Source organism: Perca flavescens, chromosome 13, assembly GCF_004354835.1.
Source record: "Perca flavescens isolate YP-PL-M2 chromosome 13, PFLA_1.0, whole genome shotgun sequence".
Classification (NCBI taxonomy): Eukaryota; Metazoa; Chordata; class Actinopteri; order Perciformes; family Percidae; genus Perca; species Perca flavescens.
The window spans coordinates 6685840-6704379 of NC_041343.1; the positions used below are offsets into that span (position 1 = coordinate 6685840).

The 18540-nt window shown below is 41.2% G+C and overlaps 1 protein-coding gene across 1 annotated transcript; it reads left to right on the forward strand.

Annotated features, from left to right (window-relative positions):
* Positions 1-15119: 15119 nt before the first annotated feature.
* Positions 15120-18540, forward strand: hmgn1b (high mobility group nucleosome binding domain 1b). The gene is made up of 6 exons (XM_028595417.1): positions 15120-15319; positions 16862-16879; positions 17056-17085; positions 17177-17218; positions 17306-17413; positions 17504-18540. Exons 1-6 carry the CDS (start codon positions 15302-15304, stop codon positions 17549-17551), a joined length of 264 nt encoding a protein of 87 aa, XP_028451218.1. The 5' UTR covers positions 15120-15301; the 3' UTR covers positions 17552-18540.

An 18540-nucleotide genomic window follows, 5' to 3' on the forward strand; every position in this document is an offset into this window, starting at 1 on the left:
TTGGTTTAAGGAAATTCCAATAAACCAGAGCACGATAATGCGATAATAATAATTGACTAATATGATGTATAAGAAATATAAGAGAAAGTAGCTGTTTATTGAAGAAGTAAATGTTGCCTCTGTAATGGCATACAAGTACCATCTTTAAACCAATCTCACATTTCACCTTTCCTCCTTTAATTCTGCAAGTTTAATTTGTTTTTGGTGATACGGTTATCTAACTAATAACACAAAACATCATAGAGATTACTACTGTCCAACTGATTGCACAAGAGGCTACTATAGCTGCTGTGTAGACTTGAACCGTAACACTTGTCCTTGTCCATGTGTGGGTTCACGCTGTGAACTCTTCTGCAGCCCCCTCTCTCCCACACTGACTGGTGTAATCTGGCTTTACCCGCCCTCCATATGGGAAGGCTGCATTCACTGCATGGGAGAAATCCACTTAGTAAGAAAGAGAGAGAGAGAGAGAGAGAGAGAGAGAGAGAGAGAGAGAGAGAGAGAAAGAGAGAGAGAGAAAGAGAGAGAGAATGTGACTCAGATTCTCCTTACATTCGTCTGATCCATTCACTGTCCACTACTGCCTGCGTCACATACTAACCCACTGTGACCAATGGTTGCTTTACAGGGCAGCAGGGCACAACACAGCTGCCCAGTCCCACCTGTTCCTGGTGCACTAGACTTAGTATGTGTGTGTTTCAGTGGTAAGATGTAACTAAGTAAATGTACTCAAGTACCTACTTGTACTTTACTTGAGTCTTTTCTTCTCATGCTGCTTTCTACTTCTACTCCGCTACATTTCAGAGAGAAATATTGTGCTTTTTACTCCACTACATTCATCTGACACCTTTAGCTACTCTACAAATTAAGATGTTTGCACACAAAACACGTGAAGATATTTCTGCATTAAGTATTTTTACTTTTTATACTAAGTACATTTTCCTGATGATACAAACTTTTGTTTTCAATGCAGAACTTGTGTGTGTGTGTGTGAGAGAGAGAGATAAATGAACAATTTACCATCTGTCAAAGAGGCTTAAAATGAGGTGAGCTTTACCTTCATCCTGTCACCCTGCCCTGAGGATTACGCCATCACGTCTCTGTTCCACTTACCTCTGAGAAAACTTAGTGCTCCATATATTCATTCTTTCACTATTTGTGCCACAAACAAAAACCATGAGGTTACTTTGCATTATCAACTCAAACCCTATTACACAAACTGCCTCCTTATTCTCTACTAACTAAACTAAGCCGTAGCTTCAGCCTTTGGACACATACAAATGATGAACGTCATTCCTCGAACCCGTACTGTGTTTTGGGGTAAGTGCTTTCAAAGTTTTTGCAGCATCGTCTTGGTGTGAGCTACAGAGTTACCTTAAACTAGATTATGTTATTAGCATGGAAGATTATAAAAACAGGATTAAGGGCTATTTGACCACACAAACATCGCTTATTTCAACATTTTTGGCACTTTTTTCCATTATCACCAGTATATTCACCGCTAGACCTATTTATTTGCACTAGTTTTACACTTATTATTTTGAAATTCATGGTCAATAAACCTCATTTATATGAAATATTCTAATTTTTGTGTAAGAAAAAAAGCATAAATTATGAATGATTTTGACTAATGGTTAAGATCAGAGGAATGAAGGTAATGGATAATCACAGATCTGTCAAAGTTTAGTCAGGGTAAAATTTAATACGAGATCTGATCCTTAATTTCCTTTGTGAAGAGCATCTTATGGAACCATCCCTGTTATTTTGGGGCAATTTGGTTAAAAGAAACCCAAATTTATGATATAGAAACTTTGAAAACGGGGGAAATTTGACCCGAGGACAACATGAGGGTTAAAGAGTGATTTATGGTACTGCGGAGGCTCCACGCAGAGCTTCCGTCGTAGCCTACGTAAGCGGCCTGAAGTTTATATCTGTGCGTTGGTGTGTGCGTCGATCTCTTTAAGAGAATAGAGGGGCCGGCGTGTGTATGTGTGTGTGTGTGTGGACAGTGTGTGGGAGAGCGAGTGAGAGAGTGATGCCGATAAGCTTCAGAGCGAGTCTAGAGTCATATTGAGAGAAACAAAGTCTCTCCTTTGTCCTTTCTTATTTCATGTTGTTTATGGAGAAGGAGAACCAGGCAATGAGTCAGGAGCAAATGCAACGCTACCACACCACGGCCGAGCAATGTGCTTTGCCGCGACGCATAGTTACATTTATAGAGAGGTGCACGTCAGGCTACGGCGTAGGACCCGGCATAGGGGTCCATTTCTCCACGTACCTACATACGTAGCCAGCACGCAGAAGTATAAATCACACTTAAGTCTCTCGTTCTCTCTTGTTCTCTCCTGTATCAGAGATTTTTAATCTCATTGGGAAATGTACTGGTAAAACAAAATGAAAAATGTAAATAAAAAATCCCCTCCTTCTGTGAGTTAAAACGATCCTTTTTCAAAGAATGAGAAGTTGTTGGAGTCACTTGTGGCCTTGTTCCCTCCTCCCTCCCAGTGTTCTTAGGGCGGGAGACGAGAGAGTGAAAAAGGAGGGAAAGGACAGCACCAGGCAGCAGCTGTGATGAAGGGGCTCCCCCATACCCAACACAACAACAGCATTGTTATCTGAGACCCACCTAACGCCTTCCCTCCCTCCGCCCTTCTGCCATGTATGTATACATACAGTATCTTTACACAGAGACTCCCGCGGAGGGCTGCAGGACAACATGCTGATTTTCATGTCCTGCAAAGCCTGTTTTACAAGACAAAAGGGAGAAATGTAGAGGCAAACAGCTCCGCAAGTTGCTTTTCAGTTCAGTGCTGGGTGGAAGAACTTCCATTATCAAACTATATGTAAGAAGATTCAGGACGTTTGTACCCTTATGCACAGTAAAGACAGCCTACACCATGCAATACATAGCTTACTTTGCCAGTCTTCCTTACACAGCAACAACAAAAATTAAATCTGCAAGCAGAGAGGAACGGGCCCTCACACTCTGTCCACCTCCCGGTGGACGCGGCCGTGTATTTCCGTGAACCGTTGGACACTGCATGCAAGATTTCAAATGAATTCCCTCCATGTAGTGCATAGTGTTAGAAATTACATATTTCAAATTCTGCATCATTTACTTTGTCCACTATGTGGCGTTAGAGAACACGCTATTTATACGTCATGTTGTATATCATTTTAAACCACATCATGGAAATTTCTTGTAAATCTCATGATTTTCGTCAGGGCAGAATAATACAATAAAGCTAGAATAAACTGTGAAAAGTTATAATAAATAGAGAATTTGAAGGTGCAAGATTAAAAAACGTATAAAGTGCATTGTGCCTCACACAATGTGCTAAATACTGTCTGGACAGTATAAAGTCAAGTCGAGTCGACTTTATTGTCAATTCTTAAACGTGCAAGACATACAAGAGGAATCGAGAATGCGTTTCTCTCCGACTCACAGTGCAATAACTACAAAAGATCAGAAATATATACAACACAATAAATACACTCGAAATAGTGTGAAAGTAAGGGACCGTTTTTAAATGAATCCAAATCAGAAAATGATTTACTGCCAAGTAAGTACCACTTACAAGGAATTTGCCATGGTGGTTGGTGCATACATAAACATATTTACACATTATTTGAAATGAACAATAAGTGTCCAGAGTCCAAGGAGGGAGTTCAGAGTCCAGTATATGTATCTGTGTACTGTATGTGTAAGTCTGTATATGGACTGGTTTGTGATGTTTAGCTACTTTAAATGAGTGACCAGTGACCAAGTGACCAGGTCAGACTTCTACAGTAGTAGTGTGAACACTCAAATCTAGCCCAGATCGGATTTTTTCAACTCAGATTTAGACCACTTCCATATGTGGTCCTGAATCAGACCCAGGTCAGATTTTTTTCAACGCGGGCGCAGTGTCAACAACCGAGGCGGATTTGATGCGACTTTTACGTCAATCTACATCGACATTTGTCACAGTTATGCGCCGGCGGGCGTTAGCCCTAGACACAGACAGTCAAATTCAAAACTTGACCAGGCCTACAAAATGGAGAACAGTGATGGAGCAAGTCACTGGAGGGAGAGTGAGGTGTTAGACCTAATTAGTATATGGGGAAGATACTTCAATTCAATCAAAAATATTAAGGCCATACCATAACCGCTCCGTTTAAAAAAAAAAAAAAAAGCAAACAAAATGGAAGAACAGGGACACAGGAGAACGTGGCTGCAGTGTCAAAGGAAGGCAAAGAGCCTTAAAGCTAAATTTAAAGAAGTGAATAATTCCAATCATGTTATGGCTGCCATTACACAAACATTTTGAAATAAAAGCGAAAATGCTGACTTCCTCCATAACCTCCCTAACAAGTGGAACAGCGTGCTGCGTCTGAAGTAATTGTTATTGTTCTTTTGGGCATGCCTGTCAGTTCACAGTTCACACTGGAATCTGATATAGGCCACATTTTAAAAGGTAATGTGAACAGCCAAACAAAAAATCAGATCTGAGCAAAAAATCCGAATTAAGCATTAAGACTCGCGGCGTGAACGTAGCCTTAGAAACCTTGCTGTGCCCTGTTCCTCCATTTAGAATTGTGCCTGCCACAAAGAAAAACAGGTGTTGCTCTGACCACAAGGATGATCAATGCCATGCCCGACTACATAGAATCAGACCTTTTCTGCCCCTAAGTGGCTAACTTATGTATCTGTAAAAAACGCACAGTATCACAGGGTAAAAATAACCCCTTCCACAGTGTTATATCATTACACATATTATATTATTGTATCACCATTACTGCTGCTTTACTGTAATACCTAATATCCTAACAGCCTGTGGAAAGTAGCCGAACAGCTACTTTCCATGTTTCCCTACTGTGCAGCTACCTGCCTGAACTGCACTTTCTTTGGACTAAACACATCACTGCATTGCACTTGCACTTTGCATACTGTGCTGCTATTCTGAACAAGCTGCTACTCTCCACTGCACTTTAATATTCTGTGCCCAAACTCCTCTTATATGTTTATATGCTTTAGATCGTATTTTACGTGTTTTTTCATCCTATTTATTTACTTGTTTTATACCGATACTAGCTGGGGGAGCAATATTTCATTTTTGCATTTACGGAAGTACATATGACAATGACAATAAAGTAAATCTCTATGCTGCATTGTGCGTGTTGTAGTTCAGGGTGGAGATCATTTTAACTACTTTGTAAACTTTGGAGTAGTTTAATCTGTAACAATGCATCATTTTGTCGCTGTCGGGCAGAAACCTTGCATCTCCATATTTGGTTATTTCCTTTTTTTTTCATAGATCAATGCTATCGGTCACCCTTTATGCCTGTTTGTGGCTTTTACAAATATACAAAGTGACGAGGCGATTTCTTCTGACTGAGGTAAATCGCTCCAAAAAATATGTATATTTCCTGAAAAACAATGGTTTTGGACATACAAGGTTTTTAACCGACCGCAACAATATATAATCTGATCAAATAGTTTGTACATAAGGTCTTAAGTATAGCTGTCAAATGAATATAGCATAACATACAGTATTTTCCTCTTTAAAATGCAGTGTAGTGGAAGTATGAAGTAGAATAAATACTCAAGTAATGTACAAGTCCTTAAGTAATGTACTTAATAAAATGTCCTTGGTTACATTACACCCGTGTATGTATTATATTTCATTCTCTGCTCATGAGTTGAATGGATAAGACAGCGACAACACAGATAGAAAGCAGAGATGTTTCTTCCACAGGGAAACTGCCAAGGCAGGATTTCTTACTACAGGGGTTGTGTGTGTGTTTACATCAGGATATGGTGTCTAGTGACTTGGAACTGCACACAACTGGCTTACAATGTTACAACCGGATTCACAAAGACCTGTCTTGTCAACACATCAGCTGTAAGATCATGTCTACAAACATGTTTATAATAAAGTCATTTGTCATGATGCGGCCCCAAAGGCCCTGGCCAAAGGTAACCAACCCGACGGCCGACCTTCGGCAGAAAAGGACTGCCTCCCCGAGTTGGTCAAAAAAGTGCCTCGGAAAACACACCGAAGTGACGCCGACTTGAGCATACGTTCTGCGCGAGACGTAATACGTCCGGCAGCTGATTGGACGAACGCGTCACGTGGGTCTGGCAGCTCCCGGAGGCAAAGGGGCATAATGGCGGCTTCATTCGGAATGCGATCTCATAGTTTACGAAGATAGTTCACCGAAACATGTTTCTGAAAACATTGTAAGCGAGAAATAGGCCGTGCAGTTGCTGAATCTGTCTTCATTTCAGATCAACAAAGGTCACTTTAAAAGATTTTCATCAGTCAGGCATATCCCGCTCATCATTTCCGAGTTAGCGCACCACCAATCAGATTGGCCATTGAGTCCGACTGCCCGCCTTCCGATTCAACATGTCAAGGCTCCTCCGACTGACGACGGCACGGAACACACCGAACAGACTCGAGTCACCGACCTGTCTGACGGCCGATAATCGGGTTGGTGTGTCAGGGCCTTAAACGGCCTTCTGTAGCGTGGTGGCTTCAGTGGCTGGTCCGGATGAGTTTTATTCACTGCGCAGTGGAGACAGAAGTTCTCAAGAAGCTGATGAATTCTCTCTGCCCAGGAAGAGTTTCTAGCCAGGGTTTCATACAAGCTAACGGGAAAAAACAGAATAAACAAAAGCTGAGAAGACAGTCACTCACAAGACTATGTGAGTAGATTTGCTTTGACCCTATACTGTCTGCTCAAACTACCGAAAAACAAAGGACCTTTGATTAGTTAAGGTGTGAATTCCTGTTGGAGCCGACCTGTGCTCTAGATAAAAGGTCTCGCTCACAGTGACCCAAAGTGAAATGCTTTGTTTAAACACAAGGCTAGAGAAAAAGGCAGAAAGACTTAATTAAATCAGGAGACACTCAAAGTGTGTTGAGCAGGTAAAATGATAGGAACTTAATCAGTGAAAAGGAAGAATATTTGGATAAAATGAGACTGAAAACTGTTAGGTAATGCATTTTCTTATACAATAGCCATTATACACAATACAGTATTCCTGGACCTGACGGTTATTTCTGTATCACATCAGTGCCATAAGGAAATTTGCCATACATTACATACAAATGTGATAGACAGGTCCGCTGCTCTGTATTTTCCCTGAAGCTCTAGACAACATGGGGTAGAAACCTTGTGTTTGTCTATACAACCAGCGGGACTGGTTGCTGTTATCAAGGTTTACACTTTTACTCATAGATTGTATAATATTAATGGACAGAGCATGTGTGACGTCACCCATTGGTTGGTGGAGATCTGCTATGAGTCGTCGAGTTTGCCGTTACGTGACGATTTTAGACAAGCGGGAGGAGTGAGGGAAGAGCCACGTTAACTTACAGACTTTCACTGGCAATCACATCATAGCCACGCCCTAAAACAGCCCCCGCTTTATCGCCAATTTTAAAATCAACGAGACCATAATTAAAAAAATGAACATCATTCTGTGTTGCAGAAGACTTAAAGGAGAACTCCGGGCAATTTTTACGTTAATCTTGATTGCTATATGTATATGAGTACTGTCGATAGCAAAAAAACGAGCCGAATCGGTGCTAGCAACACGGAGCTAATACAGCTAATGCCCAGCGCTCCCACTCAGCTAAAACAGTAGTTATGGGGGCATAAGATAAAGAGTGCCTTTGTGCCTCTTAACAGACACAAAATGCAATTAAAATGTCTGTGCAACATGAACAGGGTCCTTACATGACAACAAGATGCATTTAGCAACTCAGCCATTGTTTAAATTCACCTACCCTCTTAGCTGCTAGCTGCCGTCTGGGATGAGTGAGTGTGTTCAGCCAGGCTCCGGTAATAATCATCACGCAGCAGTTCCATGTGTATTTGTAGCATATATATCCATTTTGTGTGCTGTCGTTGGTGAATATGAGTCTCTGCAGTGGCGAATTGTGTAGTAGTTTCCTTAGCCAGGCTAGCAGCCCGGACCGGCATCCTTCTACTTCCTCCCCGCCTCCCTCGCCTGCCGAGGGCGACAACAATCCTACAAGCGCCCGCTGGTCTGGTGGAGGTCTTCCAGAAGACCGTTCAAGCCTTTGCGGCGAAAAATTTTATTTTATTTCACCCTCACAGATAGGTAATTGAGCACTGCTGAATCTGTCTTCATTTCAGATCGACAAAGGTCAGTTTAAAAGATTTTTGTCAGATTTTGAGAGACTCTAGTCACGCTCATTCCGCTCCCTGTTTCCGGGTTAGCGCTCTACCAATCAGATGGATCATTTGAGTCTGACTGCTGGCAGTGCCCGCCTACCGATACAACATGTCAAAATCGGCCAAAATGAAGGCCGACGGCACACACCGAACAGACTCGAGTCACTGACCTCGCCAGACTGTCCGACGGCTGATTATCAGGTTGGTGTGTCAGGGCCTTAAAGTGATGGTTCGGAGTAATTTCACCCTAGGGTCCTTTGCACCATGACCTCGAGCCAAACACCCCCCCAGAAGCTTTTTTCACCTGGGTCGAACATTGGGAGAGTTAGTGTTGAGTAGCGTTATCAGCTGAATAGCTTAGCGCAGGGGCTAATGGATCCGAAGTGTCTCTTAACATTACCCCACTAATAATGCCCGAAATGATACCAAATGTCTACAGGAGTACAAATAGGTTATGCACTCATAAAACGATGGATTGGAAAGTTTGTAAGTATACCAGAAGTGTATGTAAATAACACTTGCCTGCTGGCTTCTGCTCTCTGCTGTTGTTGTTGTCGCTGCTGTTACTACCGGGCAGTAAGAGTGCTTAGGGCCGTCTACAAATTACAACACCGAAAAGAGATGCAACAAAAATATTTATTAATTTAATGATTAAATAGGGTAATGTCTCCAAACTTACCTCAATTATAACTTGTCTCCTGCTAGTTATTCTACAGCACTTACTTAAAAAAATAAGTTAAATTAATAAATATTTTTGTTGCATCTCTTTTCGGTGTTGTAATTTGTAGACGGCCCTAAGCAGCAACAACAGCAGAGAGCAGAAGCCAGCAGGCAAGTGTTATTTACATACATTTCTGATGTACTTACAAACTTTCCAATCCATCGTTTTATGAGTGCATAACCTATTTGTACTAGTGTAGATGTTTGGTATCATTTCGGGCATTATTAGTGGGGTAATGTAAAGAGACACTTCGGATCCATTAGCCCCTGCGCTAATAAGCTATTGAGCTGATAACACGACTCCACGCTAACTCTCCCAATGTTCGACCCAGGTGAAAAAAGCTGTTTGGCTCGAGGTCATGGTGCAAAGGACCCTAGGGTGAAATTACTCCGAACCATCACTTTAAGACTGTAAAAATAACAAGCGATAAAAAAGAATAATATAAAATAGATATAAAAATAGAAAGAGTAAAATAAAACTTAAAAACAAACAAAATTACAATGATGAGACAGAGACCAATAGGTGAGTCTTCAGCTGCTTTCTAAAAGCAGAGACCACACAATGTAGGACAATAGAGGGGGCGTCCCACAGGGTCGGAGCCACCATTTCAAATGCATGCTCACCTTTTGTTTTAAGTGGCAACAAGAGAAACAGGCACTTCATTCATGAGTTACCCCGTTTACTTAAGTGGACCAGTGGGGTGAAGTAAAGCCCCAATGTCATTAACATAATAATCCTAGCAAGCAGCCGCATGTGACTTGGCCTAATTGTTTACACCTCTGTGCTCACGGGGAGCAGGCAGATAGCTTTTATTTGGAAAAGATATGTGAATCTATAGGGTGTCAAACGGGGGGGGGATGGGCCGCTTGTCTCTGCTGTAAATTTGCAACCCACCAAGGGCGTAACTCTGGGTTCAACATGGGGGGGGTTGAGATTGTGCATTTAAAAAAGCGGCACAAACATGTAAAAGAAATTCGGAAAAAAACATTGAAATAGCGACAAAAACGTAGGAAAAAAAAATTTAAAACAAAACCTTGACAATGTTTCAAAAGGCGACAAAAATGTCAAAAATTGTCAAAAAAATGTTAATAAGGCAACAAAAACTCTAAAAAGAAAAAAGCAACAGGAACGTTTAAAGAAGCGGAAAAATGTCGGTAATAGCGACAAAAACATTGAATTAATAAAGGAACAAAAACTTCGGGAAAAAAGCCCAGTTTTGATTATTGGGGGGGATGTAATCCTCTATCCCCCCATAAATTACACCTATGCAACCCACTATTTGTAGATGAATGTATTTGTTACATCACACCTTGAAGTGTGTTTTTTTACTCCTCACGTTATGAGAATTTTGGTTTATTTGTATATTTATGAAATGTATTAATATGAGGGCAGCAGTACAGTAAAAACTGGAATGTGTTGCCACACATTAACTTCAGTTAAAAGAGATCTTGTCATTACAGTGTCAATGTCTGAATCCTTCTCTGAACCTTCCGAGGTAATTTAGCTATTCCTGCTCCATAAAACAATCCTTAAAACGGTGTGCCATAACAATCCTTGCAGCCGTATCGTTTCCATATCTCAATCCATGAAAAGTATACGGCCTTCAGTAGGGTATGGCTGTTTGGCAAAGGGAGCTGGAATAAATATGGGATAATACAGCTTGCTATATATACATGAGGTAGGTGGATAGGACAATACATACAGCATACAGTATGCATAGATTGTATGGACAGTGATGATATTTACATGATTAAAAAAAAGTGTGTTTATTTTAACTATAAAATGTATAACTTATCCAAGCTGGAACTTTAAAACGCCTTCCCAATATCTTGTGAAACCTCGTGTGTGATGACTCCTTGGCGGCCAACAACCAAAGCCTAATACCAGCCGAGTTTTATAATTTAGCACCTGGAATTCGACCTGTATGTACAGTATGTACTCAAGCATTTGTTAGCAGTAAAATGTCACAGACAGGTGTGAAATTGGAAGGATACTCCAAACAAAATTACATTTGGCGTGTTCACAAACTGCTGTCGAATGCGTCCCTGCAGGAAATGCCAGTATACAGTGAACAAGGTCTGTTGGTTTGATGTTGTCAGACAGAAGAGCTTGATGTAACAGTAGCAGCAGAATAGCTCAACATACCTTACAAAGGTACTTTACTAAACGCTCTTAGGGAAATTCAATGAAAAGAAGTAGGCGTGAGTAAAGTATCACTGAATGGAATGACTTGAAAACAAATGGCCTACAACCAATCACATGACATTGCTGACCACTTGGAAATGGCCGAGCCAAATGCAAATTATTTTTTTTCAAGTGGAAATTTTGTTTAAAAAGATACAATGGCCTGCTTACCTTAGCTATAGAAAGGATTATTTTGGCAAACTGAGAATAAATATGTCTTAGTACACAATCACCGCCTTACATAAACACTAAACAAGTCATATTTCAGAAAAAGAAATATGAAAATAAAATGGAATAAAAATTAGGTCTGGGTATCGGTAGTCAACCAAAATAGGGAGCAGTCATGTAGTCATGAATTAACTGGTCCTTCTTGTTTTATGGTATTTTATGGTATTAGTCTGTCCTGTATTGTTTTCTTTGTAGGCTATTTTCTTGTTGAGTTCTTAATTTTGCCTTTTAATGTATGTACCTATTGTAAAGGCCCTTTTAGGGACAGGCATTGCAAATTAGCTTAGAGTTTAAATGCTGTGGTTTGTGGAATTGGTTTATGCTTTATACTTGTCGCTATACAAATAAACATTAAAATCCAAAAAAGGACTCAATAGTATGGGAACTTCTCTAGTCAAACAATACCTGCATTTGAACCTTTTTGCACCCAGATCTACAAAACAAGACTATTCATATTGTTTTGCTCGCAGCCAATCCCCACAAGCGTTCTTCGCTTTAATGCAACATGTGATTGGCCCACGTCTGCTGCAGCTATGACCCATACAGTCTGTGGTGTGGTGAAGTCGAGCGCATTTGAATACTTTCAAATATGTATTTGTGTAAAAACCATTTGGATGGGGTGGAGAGTGGTGGTGGAATTTTATGCAACTGAATACTTCCATTCACATGATGGGTATTGAATGAAGTAGGTACCAAATTAAGTACTCAATTGGTAACAGTATCACTTTAAGGGTACTGGTATTTGTACTGGTATAATACCAAGCACTAATAACCATCTTCTAAAACAATAATAGTGGACTGCAAGCTGCAGTAACCTGGAGTTGTTTTGAAGATCCCCTCCACTCAAAATGTGATGTCCTTATGTTTATATTGCCTAAATTATCTAACTTTGACTTTACTGACTTGTATCTGTGCAAAGTTTGTCACTAGAGAGTTTACACATTCCTCTCCTGAAGGGGGAGATGTCTGTACACAATCTGAGATATAAACATACACCAGATAAGCTAGGTTTCCCAGACTTCCCAGGCACGTTTTTCTCCCATCCCGGAATGCTGTGTGGACTAGCCAGACCCTCCTCCGCAGTGCTGTGGAGGAAGGTCTGGCAACACAACACTAGTGTCTGACTGACGCCGGGTTCACGCAGGAGGCCCAAACTATCAATGCTGCATCCTGTCCATCCTGTCTGAACCCAGCGTGAATCTCTTCGATGTTTCCAGCCATCTTGATGCAAGCTGCTCTTTCACCGGTGAACACAGCGTAAGTAGCGGTAGTGGGCAACGCCAGATCCAGAAATGTTCAATGAGAGAGAAAGAGTAGATGTGATTCCAGCTCCTTTTCAGAGTTTTGTTTTATGTGGAAAAACCATGTTAAACAAAATATCAACAATAGCAGAGTATTTTTACATACTTTAAAATGCTCCTGGAGGGGGGCTGTAAGTATCACCTCATCCAGTCAGAAGAATAGCCAAGTTTGAATTAAGAAGGTTTTGTGTTGTTCCCATTGAGAAAAATGTAGTCTGCTCAACCACATCTTCCTTTCTTCCTGTCTGATTTGCAGTGCAAATAGATAAATGCTGTTGTGTCAAAGTGCTTTAAAGGACCACGGCGACTTTTGGGGACTTTATCTTATTCACCGTATCCCCCAGAGTTAGATAAGTCCATACGTAGCCTTCTCATCTCCGTGTGTGTCGTAACTCTGTCTCACGCCCCCAGCGCTAGCCTAGCTTAGCACAGATCCTGGAGGTAACCAGTTCCAATTAGCCTACTGCTCCCATTAAGTGACAAAATAACACCAACACGTTCCTTGTTGTGATTTGTATAGGCGTACAAATAACATGGTCACTATGCTTTTAATATCTAGTAATTGTTGACTCTATTACTCCAATTCTGAGCGAACTTCAGGCAAACTCTCTGCTCCTCACCACAGGGCTTCAGGTTCTACGATTAAATCACTCCACCCAAGTAGCAGAAGTAGCAGTGCTTCGCCTTTCTGAGAATATAGTTCCCAGTTTATATATGGTTAGAAGACGGCCGTGTCTCATGTGACCTTGTTATTTGTACACGCTGTGACTATACAAATCACAACATGTAAATAGGAACATGTTGGCGTTATTTTGTCACTTATTGGGAGCAGTAGGCTAGATGGAGCCGGTTACCTCCAGGATCTGTGCTAGGCTCAGCTAGCGCTGGGGGCATCAGACAGAGTTACAACCCGCACGGAGATGAGAAGGGTACGTATTGACTTGGCTAACTCTGGGGGATACGGTGAATAAGCTAAAGTCCCAATAAGTCGGCGTGTTCTTTTAAAGAAGCTCATTGTTGAGAGCATGTTGTCTCCATAATGTGATGTATTTCCTGCTAAAACAGGATGTTGAACCGTCCAGAACGCAGGGAGGGATCATTTCAAAATCCAAGCAGTTAACGAAAGAAGAGAAGCATTTTTACTTGATTATTTAATCTCTGACGGTTTTGCAGGTTCAATTTCAATTTTTCACCTAATATACTGCACGTCATTATTAACATATACATATATAACATATGGCATATCGTAACTTGCCAAACATTTTCATAATGGCACTTTAACCAAAGCAAGTGAATACCCTATATAGAGGTTATCTATTGTCAGTTGGTTTACTACTCTATTCTCCTCTTCTTAAAATACAGTGCAGAAGAGCTGAAAAATCTAAAAAAATAAAATAAAATAGCGCTCTAGGTGGGCACTTTGTTCAAATGTCACCAGCTGAGGATAAAATAAAAATAAGGTTTATTAAATAAATTCATGTGTCCTCATTCCCAGCAAAATATAAAATAAATATTAATATTATTATATATATTATACATAATATTATTATTATATTATTATATTAGATATAATATTAAGATTATTGACAAAAGTATGTGCTAAATAAGTCAATATCTCCTACACATGATAATGGCTATTTTTGGTACAGTTCCCATAGAAGGGGAGAAAATTATTTTAGCCTGTATTAACTGTATGATTAGTATAAACATTAGTATTAACATATTATTATTTTATGAGGAGCCTAAGCAAGAAAGATAGCCAGAAACAAATGATATTCTGAGAACAACTGCAACAATAACTGTGTTGTAGTTTTCTCGGGGCAGAGGAGAAAAAAGGAGGGAAACCAGGATCATTCACCCAGGGGGAAAATGAATGAAAGTCTCCGTGCTGAAATGTCTGAAATGACTTCAACACAAAGGTGGCGCGCCACCGCGGTTGTTTCCACTGGAGTCATGTTTGGACCGCACACTCACAACGGAGCAAGTGGACGACGGTGACAACACGAAGAGAAGGTTGCACAACAGCGCACACATGCTAAGAGGTTTGCCCACACGTCTCCTCTCCTGCCCTGTCGCCATTTTCCCCAGCTAAAATACAAAAGACTTGGCTGGGGGAGCACACACCCCTCTCCCAATCTTCTGCTAATAACACAAGCCACATTCTCTTTAGTCACTCGTGTTTAAAGGCGCCAAATGGGATTGTGTTTATGCTATCCACAATGCTCGAACGTGTCAAAATGTAGCATTTAGTGGGAAGTGCGAGCATTTCAGAGCGAGCTGGAAGGCAGGCAGATTAAATGACAATTCTGCCTGCCTGCCTTGTTAGCAGATGGCTGCACATAAAGATAAATAGCTCGCCATTTCTGTTGACTGACGTGTGACGTATCCACACAGGTAAGAGTACAGATTTCAAATCGTGTTGCTGACCACAGAGTTATCCAATCAGCGGGCAGCGGGGGCGGGGTATAGCGTCGTCAATCATGCAAGAACTATAACGGTTTGAATAGTGAGGGAGGGGGAGAATCCAATCCGGTTTGAGCTAGTTCTTCTTCCAATGGAACATTAACGTCTCGCTGCGCTGTATTAGACTGGACTGGTACAGCTTTATCCAGAATATACTGTATTTCCTCTTGTATCGAGTAACATTTAGCTCGGTTTTCTTTTACACAAACCAACCATGCCTAAAAGGAGCAAAGTGAGTAGACCAACGTCTTTTATGCATTCAGTAATGCAGCATTTATAACCCCCAATTGCAATTTGTAAGATGGGCTTGCTACAGCTTGCGGTCAGAGTTGTTAAAATGTTGCTGCAAATGTCCGTTTTCTGTTCCGGGTGAATGTCAACAATGTAGCGACTTGCAGCCAGGAGTTTAGTTGTTGTGTAGCGTCTGTTTTGATTGTCTCAAGTGGCTGATTCTCGGTCATATCTCTCGTGCAGTGATTATCTTTGTGCCTGGGGTTTTCCGCAAACGGTGACATGTAGGCTACAAATGCAATTATGTTTTAAATAGACTACATGTAGGCTATTTGCAGCGTAGGACAAAGCGGGGTCGTTTTCTCTGGCGATGGATTGCTTTTCTGCAGAGAAAGTTGGCGGCATATTGATTGTTTCCTACGGGGGTCGTCACGCTGGATACTAAAGTTTCCCTGAGAGAAAATGGGACCGACATTTAAAAAAAAAACGTTATATTACCCCTATTCTGCGGGGCTTTAATGTTAAGGTTGTTATTTTTGTGTGGGCACCAATACTTGTTTACGGCTTTCTTGTGTAACAAAACCGTTTTTTTTATTTTTAAATGTCATTTTATGCTAATAACGCGAACGTCTCTTCTCCTTCATAAACCTAGCGTGCATGTGTGTTTTTGTTCATGCATGGCCGCCTTTATTTTCACCGCGGAAAAAATGCATTTCTTGGTAGGCGTCCGTCGGGCTTTCGGAGTGTCTTTCTGTGTATTGTCGGCTCAGGCCAGCGGTAGGTTATGCAATGGTGAGCCTCCGTCAGCAAAGCGCCGCTCTTGTTGCTGGGGGTTCTAGTAGATTCTACTACCAGATTGAAAGAGTCGCTGAGCATCTCGGAGTGACTCTTTTCAAATTCATGGCGGGAACGCTCGCTACACAGCTCGGGTTTTTTTTTTCTTTTTTTCCGTACACTGGCGATCCCATTTATTACCAATGAATGGTTGTGTCGCGAGGAGGCGGAGTCCGCCCCCTCCTCCACCGGAGTTTTACTGGGAGAGCACGAGCACATGACGCTGTTTTTAAACTATCTCTACATGTATGCTATTCCAGACGCCTTTTGCAGTCAAGCAGGTCAAAGGACACTTCCCTTCCGTGTTTTATTGTCTGTGTGTAGATAAACGTTCCGCAAGGATTCTTTTTGATATATGTTGCTAAGTAATGTACCTAGTTAATATACGATATTAGATATGTAAACAGGCTAGAAGTAGCCTAAGTCGTTGACGGGGACTGTTTTTCTTCTTCTTTTTTTTCTTTTTCTCTCTCTCCATTGTTCAAGATTTTAAAACAAATCTCAGCCAATCACAGCGCTTGGTCTAAACTGAATCATGTATGCAGCTGGATGTGTAGCCATAGGCTAATGTTCTGTCTGGAAACGCCCACTTTTGAGTTACATAATAACAAATACTTAAAGCCCATGCCCCCCACCCCCACCATGGGCACACATTAAAATGCAGGCAATTTCCTTAACCTGATTTTCTCTTTTTGTTTCTCTCACACAGACAGGAGAAGAATCAGCGGTAAGGAAAGCTTCAACATATTTTCACATTTTGTGACATACATGTGTGTTATTCATTTATAAAATAAGGAGACAGTTAGTGTGTTCACCCACCAGGGGTCAGTAACACCCCATCAGTGAGAGCCATTGGCTGATATGTTAAAAGTAATCACCCTGTTTCTCTCTCTCTCTCTGCAGCCCAAGAGGAGATCTGTAAGGTTAAGCGATGTAAGTAGAGACGAGCCCAGAGCGTCCCAGACAATATGCGCGCTGTAAGCCGCATTCTTAGTGCTGATCATGCTTTTTGTCCCCCCCATAGAGACCTGCAACTGCAAAGGCAGAGGCCAAACCTAAGCCAAAGGTGGGACCTTGTTTTGATTCCTTGTGACTAGACAGTCAACTGTTGACCGTGGGACTAACGTGGTTAATATTTTTTTTTGTTTGGCAGAAGGCACCTGCTAAGCCTAAAAAAGCAAAGGAGGTGGAGAAGGCCAAGCCTGAGGAGAAAGCACCAGAGGCCCCCGCTGAGAATGGCGAAGCCAAAGCCGAGGAAGAGGTAGGGCTCGCCGCGTCCGACATAAACGTGCAAAATAAAGCTCAACTCCTCGGTGATTCAACTTTGACACTTATCGAATTTGTTTTCCAGGCACCGGCTACAGACGCAGCTGAAGAAAAAGATGAGGCAGCAGAATAACGTCGCTCGAACCACATCTTTTACCAGTGCTCCCTGTACCTCTTTTCTTGTACAATTCAGGGGAATATTTTTATCAACTATTTTCTAAATACAGGTTTTTTTAGTAGTTTGATTGTAGAGAACACTTTTTTTTAAATGAAAAAAACAACAAAAAAAGTCATTTTGGAGTCGGGAATTTCGTCACATCCCACAATTTTGCATCGCCATAAAAGTTGCGGTCATTGTTGTTACTGTCAGTGGATTTCATTTCAGTTTTAAATGTGAAGGAGGGGGGAGGGTGCAGGACAGGTTACCGTGTCAACGCGCAAGCACAACGTTCACAGGAGCTGGGGCAACAACCGGAAGAGCGTGTCCGCGGGGACTACATTCCATATGCTTTATAAGGGACAGTGTATGTAATCTGTGCCGGGGTGGGGGAGGACAAAGTCACAGGTCAACTCATTGTTTTATTGTTTATAATGAAGAACAGTGTTTTAGAATGTTTGTAAGCTTTGTTCCTATATGTTAACTCTTGTACTCATGCCATTTTTCTTAATGAATCTGATCAATAAAGCTAAAATCCCTATTACTGGAGCTCTTCCTATTAGAGCTGTGCATCGCTAGTTTGGTTGTGTCTCTGTTCTGTGATAGCATCGCAATAACTTTGTAAAGCTGCTGTGAAAAGGGTTTTCAATCTTTCTATATGCAGTGGGTAGTGGTACATTGTAAGGATGGTAAAAATGGAATTTGTTTTCGTAGCCAAGCTAATGAGGTGTGTAACCATTAAAAAAAAAAAAAAAAAAAAAACCTGTTGAGTATGGCTTCTTAAAGGCCAACAGACAAAACTGTACATTTATTTGAGATGTCAAAAGCATACCAGCAGTAGCAATATTCATGTGGGTTTTAGATCTCTGTATCAAGTACAAGTGTGCAGTTCCTTATTTGTTTATAGATGTACCTGTGTAATGATTGTTATCAACGAACCAATAAAACTGTTGGTAGTTGTTACA